At 30.4% G+C, this 7,022-nt stretch overlaps 1 protein-coding gene and 1 long non-coding RNA gene across 10 annotated transcripts; one reads left to right on the plus strand and one right to left on the minus strand.

Moving 5' to 3' along the window:
• Nucleotides 1-1,279: 1,279 nt before the first annotated feature.
• Nucleotides 1,280-2,518, plus strand: LOC145123431 (F-box protein VBF-like). The gene is made up of 3 exons (XM_079058636.1): nt 1,280-1,595; nt 1,684-1,802; nt 1,892-2,518. The coding sequence occupies exons 1-3, from the start codon at nt 1,335-1,337 to the stop codon at nt 2,349-2,351; spliced, it is 840 nt and encodes a 279-aa protein (XP_078914762.1). The 5' UTR covers nt 1,280-1,334; the 3' UTR covers nt 2,352-2,518.
• A 2,037-nt stretch (nt 2,519-4,555) lies between these two features.
• Nucleotides 4,556-7,022, minus strand: LOC145123775 (uncharacterized). 9 transcript variants are annotated; one of them, XR_013715299.1, is made up of 4 exons: nt 6,687-7,022; nt 6,514-6,573; nt 5,947-6,267; nt 4,556-4,796 (listed from the first exon to the last, which is right to left on the minus strand). It is a non-coding gene; the product is annotated as an uncharacterized LOC145123775 (long non-coding RNA). The 9 variants fall into 9 exon arrangements; XR_013715302.1 differs by having other exon boundaries at nt 5,947-5,997; nt 6,193-6,267; nt 6,514-7,022; XR_013715301.1 differs by lacking the exon at nt 6,514-6,573.

Raw genomic sequence — 7,022 nt, forward strand, 5'->3', positions numbered from 1 at the left:
ATGATTTATGATTAAATCAATAATCTCATTGGAACGACAAGCCTGAACAAATCCACAAATCACAAAATGAACGAGATTCGATTGAAGAACATAAAGCCAATTGAATAAAGAATAAATCTAGTCAACAATCGACAGCATGAGAATCGTGACTCATAAGAGGCTTGAATCGATTACCCAAATAGCGATTTTGGCTTCAAAAATCGATAATCAGTGAATCGATGAAGAACGCCACAAGTGATGAATTAAGATCAGACGAGCAATGATAAACTGAACTTGGTGATGGTGTTGATGCCGATGACGAACGTGTTCGACCACACACATGACTAGGTCAAATATATTTATTTTATTTCCTTAATTGCAGGATTTGAATTAAATGATTTCTTTAATTAAAAGTACAAAATGTCCAAAATACTCTTAAATGATTTATTTAATTATTTAGTATTTTTTGAATTCTCATTGGTGCATTTAGGTACACAATAATTGCTAGATACATTTGACCCTAGCTATATATATATATATATATATATATATATATATATATATATATATATATATATATATATATATATATATATATATATATATATATATATCGTGATAGAAAGCATGAGGCGATTATTCTTTATTTTAATGGTGGACAAATGATGATAGAAAGCATGAGGCGATTTTATTTTTTTTTTTAGTTTTTTAATATGATGGTGAAATGGTATATCCGACCACCATATTTTGTTGGTCTAAATTACAACCCGGTCTTTATCAATTTGTTAAATAAAAAACGACAGTGGTCGATTTTTGTTTTAAAATCAAAAATAAAACGCACGTGTTAACTTATGCCATTGTTCTAAATATCTCGGAAGTCACTTTGAAACTTCTGGATAACAATCCGTCAACGGGGTGTGGATGGCCTTCGTGAAACATACTTTCCACTTACTTCACTTTATACTCATATACGCATCTTTTAATTTTTTTTTCCAAAATAAATAAAAAAGTCTTTTAAAATATACATTAAATGAATTTAAAATGTATTTCAAATGGACTTTGAAGCCACTCTTGTTATTCTTACAAAAACAATGTTCCGTGGGTATTTATGACCCAAAATGATTGACCAAGTCCAATTCAACTGCAATAAAGTATACGTTCCATGATTCTCATGCAACTTGCCAAAGACTTTAATGACCACATCCAGTCAGCCATACAACTGGTTCCTAGAAACAACGTAATTCATCTCAATTACTATAAAACCACGCTTTATCCCAATAGATATCCACACATCAACTCACGCTCCATTTCATCTTCATCATCATCAAAAAATCAAGAAATCTTGAAATCTAAAAATGGCCACCAGATTGACCATGTTGCCGGAAGACTGTGTTTCCACCATTGTATCTCTCACTTCTGCTGCAGATGCATGTAGATTAATGCTAGCATCTTCTTCTTTGCAATCGGCTGCTGAATCCGACATGGTTTGGAGCAGATTCTTGCCATTTGATCACTCTGCTATTTTCTCAAGAATACACTCTCAAATTAATTTCTCATCCAAAAAAGAAATGTATTTCAAGCTTTGTGATTCCGTTCTCATAGATGGTGGAATCAGGGTAAGTTTGATTGTATTTTACTTTTTGAAGAATGGAAGTCTATATTCTTTGGTTAAGTTATTAATTTTGTTTTGTTTAATCCATGCAGAGCTTTTCTTTGAATAAAATAAGTGGGAAAAAGTGTTTTGTTCTATCAGCAAGAGCACTTTCCATTTCTTTAAGTGATGAACCAAACCATTGGACATGGACAAACCGTTCGTCATCAAGGTTAGTTAGATATTTACATTTTAATCTAATCCAATGATGAAATACGAAGTATATGCTAACATTCATTACAATTTTCATGAATTGTACAGATTTTCTGAGGTGATAGAGCTTAAATCTATATCTAACATAGAAATCGAAGGAAGAATAAATACCCAAGATTTGTCTCCTAACACGACATATGGAGCCTATCTCATCACACAAGTTTCAGATCGTGCATTTGGGTTGGACTCTATTGCATCTGAGATATCAGTCTCCAAGGACGAATGCTTCGTTTCCAACACTGCGTATTTATGTCCTCTAGATGAAAGAAAGAAACAGCTCGAATCCTTATTATTTTTGAACCGGAGGAGAATGATGGAAAAGCTGGTGGTGGAAGGAGAAGGCCGACGTCCAAACAAGAGAGAGGATGGATGGATGGAAATTGAGCTTGGAGAATTCTTTGTTGGAGAAAAAGGTGAGGAGGTGAAAATGAATTTAATGGAAGTGAAGGGCCATCAGCTAAAGGGAGGACTCATCATTGAAGGAATTGAAGTTAGGCCTAAATGTTAAGACCTTTAATGCTTCAAGTTCTTTCATAATATTTTCTAACAAAGCATAACAATTCTAAATTCTTTTAAAAGACACTCCATAATGTAAAGGCCATAATATTCTCTTTTTTTTGTGCATATACATAATTTTTTTTTTAATGGGAAAACTATGTATTGCATTGACGTAAATATGTGGTTATTTATAATGTATCTCAAATGCGTGACATTCTTCACTTGCATAAATCCAACTTTAAAGAATCCTTTCTGGAAATTTTGTAGTTTTTGAGTTATATAAATACGACCTTAATCAAAAAGCCACGTATGATATATATATATATATATATATATATATATATATATATATATATATATATATATATATATATATATATATATATATATATATATATATATATATACTAGGTTAAAACCCGTGGAACCCACGGGTGTTGATTTTAAATAAAATTAAAAAATTGATTATATAATAAAATAATATATCATTAATTTAGGAAGACTTATGAATTGTAATCATGTATTTTTTTAATAACTTTGTAATTTGTAAGTATTTAATTACATATGTAAATTCACCTATTTTGTTCGTAAGTTTGTACTCACACAATTAAGGGTGTGATAAAAAAACCAAAACCGAATAACGGAAAAAAAAAACAACAAATGATGTTTGGATTATTTGGTTTTGGATAATTTGGTTTGGTTAACCGAATAATAATAACTTTGTTTGGTTTAGTTTTGGTTAAGCTTTTATAATTTGGTTAAGCCGAGTAAGTCAATAAATATATATTTTGAGATTTTATTTTGATAAATAAATATTTTATTTCTAAGTTTATAGTTTAATTACTAAAGATTTCACTTAACTAATTACTTATTAATAAATAATTGCTATAATTTTCTATTTGTAATGTATGTATTATTACTACATGAATATTTTCCAACGTATTCACTCAAATGTGAAAGGCTCGAATTACTCCCGCCGCTCCATACTACATTCAACTGCTTTTTTTTTGTTACTTGTTAAAGTTAGATGGTGTTTAAAACTTTAAATTGGAACCACGTGAATATATCGAATTGAAATACAAATTAGTGGAATAATATTATATGTATCAATGCTTTCTTTTTTTGGTGATCAAAAACTAATATATTTTATTTGTTTATTTAGTTTCATATTTTTTCAAGTGAAATGTTAAAGTGATCAACCAAAACCGGACAACTCAGTGACTCACAACTGATTAAACCGATTCTCATTTGTTTTGGTTATGGTTAGTTTTGACACGTTAAAAACCGATTAAACCGAACTAATTAAACTGAAAACCGAAATAACCGACTGAGTAACACACCTACACACAAAGAACAATGGAAATGTAAGTTACTTGATATAATACTAATGTTAATGTTCAAGGTTCACATAAGTTTTTATATTTTCATATAAGATTTATACTTTTGTATACAACTATTACACACACAGCAACAATTACATATAAACACAGAAATACACACACACAATCAATCTCTAATTCTTTTGAACGGCAATGAAATATTATTAGAGTAAAAAATAGAAGAGCCAATCAGTGGCTGATCAAAAGTATAAATAAAAACTATTTACTACACAAAAATTAAAGAATTAAAAAAAAAAGTACTACTGCTACACCAGGAGATAGCAATAGCAATACACTTCGAAGGGGCAACTCAACAATAGCATTGTACTTCAAGGAAGAGCCAACAAAGGCATTATACTTTTTTAGTGTGGACCATCAAAGGCTGTTAACTAAAAAGGGTAGCCAACAAACCATAAAAACCTTTTAGTAATGTACAACCGGGATGAGATGTAACATCTGAACCATAATAACCCCATGGGTAATATCGGCCAAAGTTGAACCAAATGACCTCTCAAGCACAAATGAACCTATGTACCATAAAAACTTATGGGGCAAAATCAACCAAACTTGAAACAGCCACGAACACTTTTGATACCACTCAGTATAGGTAGAAGATCCAATACAATTTAGGCAAACAATCAAGGGCAATTAACTTTGCAACAAAGCTCCGGTAGCAACACAGTGAGGTTAGATGAATTAAATCAATTTATCAATGATTAATAGATGTAGTGCCAAGTTCAGGGGCATTTTTGTCCAAACCCGCAAAATTCTAATGCACACACATAAACATGGTCCAAAAAACAATGAAAAAAACAAAGCATAACCAGATGGGATATTTTCCGAACACCCATAAGAAGCTACGAAAACCCTTAGTTAACATTTACCTGAGTTAGAAAATGAAATGCAGAGCTTCAATGTCTTTTACAACAAATATAAATTGGAATAATAAACATAAAAGAACGATATTACAATCACCTGAGTTAGGAAGGAAAATTGGATCAGTATTTCCTTTTTTCCATCTTAAACTCCACTAAACAAAGAAGTAAAAACCTTATAACCTGTGTATTACACGGGGCCTGCAAAGTAAAACAATTTTGAAACTTAATAAGCATAATAATAATTAATAGAAGTCATTGATATGAATGAACCCTTTGAAATAAGAGTCACTTAAAATATAAGTCATTGAAACTTAAAACAACCTTGAAGGTGTAGCCATAGTTTGACCAAAATATCCTTACACCTCAAACTAAAAGTTATTGATGTGAATGAGCCCTTTAAAAGTCATGAATTGATCAAAATGTCAAATATATGGTTTTTAAGACCTTAGCAAATATTAAAAACATTTATGTATTTTCTTGATATTTTGATCATGATAACAACATAATATTTGGTAACAACTTACTAACCACAAACTAAAAAACGGATAACAAAATGATGTAAATTAAAATAAATAATTTGTTTACATTAAAAGTGAAAAAAATGGGAAAAAATGAATGCATGAAGTAAAGATCAAAAAATTGAAACTAAATAAACATGTCAAAGGAAATTAAAGTGCTTTTTAGTATTAATATCCTCGACATGTTTTTTCTTTTTTTCTTTTTTTTTATCCTATTACTAATATTTTTACATCCATTTTATATTTGTAACACACTTTTACTTTCATTTTATATCTGTAACCCAACATTACCTCTTGAACTACTTAAATTAGGCTGGTAGTTTTTTCTAGTAAACCAGTATGTACACCAGAATGTCACAAACCCAGGTCTCGCCTAAATATTCAATTATAGTGGAATCAAGAAGAGAAAAGCAAACAAAAAGATAGGAAAAAAAATAGTACTTGTAGCTTTTTCTTTACACTTCCACCTCTGACACACTTTTCACAATCATAGAAACTCATTATGGGTTTTAGTTTCTTTTCAAGTTTTAAGAGTAAATAGGAAGAACATAACCAACAAATTGGTAACATTAATATTGGAATACAAAAAATCAATAATAATAATGAGTAAAATGAGAGAAACAGAAAATGTATGCATACATGTTAAAACTTTCTAACAGGGGAAGAGATACTAAAAAAGTGTATATTGTCATTTATTACCAAAAATGGCCAACATAGAAAGAGTGGTATGTGAACTCCATACATGTAATAAATTATGTGAGATAAAAACAGGTATCAAGATAAGAATATAACTTATAAACTCAATTAAACGTAAAAAAGAACAATCATACCTGAAGAATGAAATTCTCTTGCAATATGCAACCAAAATCTTGAATAAGGACCTAATATAAAGAACAAATAAGTAAAAAAAAGATTGGGAAAAGAATATATATTCTAAAGTTGAAAGACATATACCACTCTAAATATTCTACTTCACAAAATCACAAAACCAAGGTACTTTGATTCCAATTAGCACAAGTGATACATATTATTTTTTAAGCAAATACGTTTGCAGTAATAAAAATGGTGATGCATACCTGATGCTAGAAATAGAAACGTACAACAAACTACCTGCTTATCAGCACCTTGGCAAGCTAAATCACTCTATTAAACTGCATTCACAAGAAGAAAATCTCAGAGATTCAATAAAAATCTTACATATGGGTAAAAAAAAAGTTCATTATTAAGAGTTTGTTGGTCTGTTCAAATAAAGAAAAGATTTTTGAAAATCAAGAGAAAGGGGGTGTCAACAGATTAGTTAAAGGTTTTAGATCTTGTTTTCCAGAATCATAGTCAGATTTCACCGGAACCCTAAAAATCTTTGGCATCAACTTCATCGAAGCACTAAAAAACCAAACCTTGTTCTTAAAGCCTTCAGAAGCATTTTCTTATTCCTGGTTCCTTCTACTTTTCTATGGCTAAAAGTAGTAAAAAAAACAAGATGAGTAAAATATGAGTCGCAAATCGTCAGTCATCGGTGAGGAGCAGGAGATATGAGTTGTAGGATAAAAGACTTTGAGGAAAGAGGTACCTTTAATCGAATCTTATTGTGTACATTGACCTCGGTTGAGAAAAATTCCAAATCCACCAAAACCACTTATTGGTGCCACGGTCCTGGTATCACTTTAAGATGCAATTTGTCTATGACATATTAACCATGGAGCGAGGGGAGGAATTCAAATTTCAAAAACTGCTTTTCAATTTGGGAAGAAGGCGATATCGAAGGAAGATCACAAAATTAACGGTATTTGATTGGCAATCATTCAGAACAAATGAGCGTTCAATTGGATAGCCTTGATTTGTTGACATCTTAAAATTTGAATTTCGTATAAGAAACAATTTGTGGTTTTGACTGATGAGAGGCTAG

This window comes from Lactuca virosa, chromosome 7 (genome assembly GCF_052849685.1).
Source record: "Lactuca virosa cultivar CGN04683 chromosome 7, Lactuca_virosa_CGN04683_v6, whole genome shotgun sequence".
Classification (NCBI taxonomy): domain Eukaryota; kingdom Viridiplantae; phylum Streptophyta; class Magnoliopsida; order Asterales; family Asteraceae; genus Lactuca; species Lactuca virosa.

Excerpts from the sequence above, each read along its gene's own strand:
- LOC145123431 (XM_079058636.1), top strand. The coding sequence starts at position 1,335 with ATGGCCACCAGATTGACCATGTTGCCGGAAGACTGTGTTTCCACCATT. Across the intron at positions 1,596-1,683 it reads TCATAGATGGTGGAATCAGG|AGCTTTTCTTTGAATAAAAT; the intron begins GTAAGTTTGATT and ends TAATCCATGCAG. Across the intron at positions 1,803-1,891 it reads ACAAACCGTTCGTCATCAAG|ATTTTCTGAGGTGATAGAGC; the intron begins GTTAGTTAGATA and ends TGAATTGTACAG.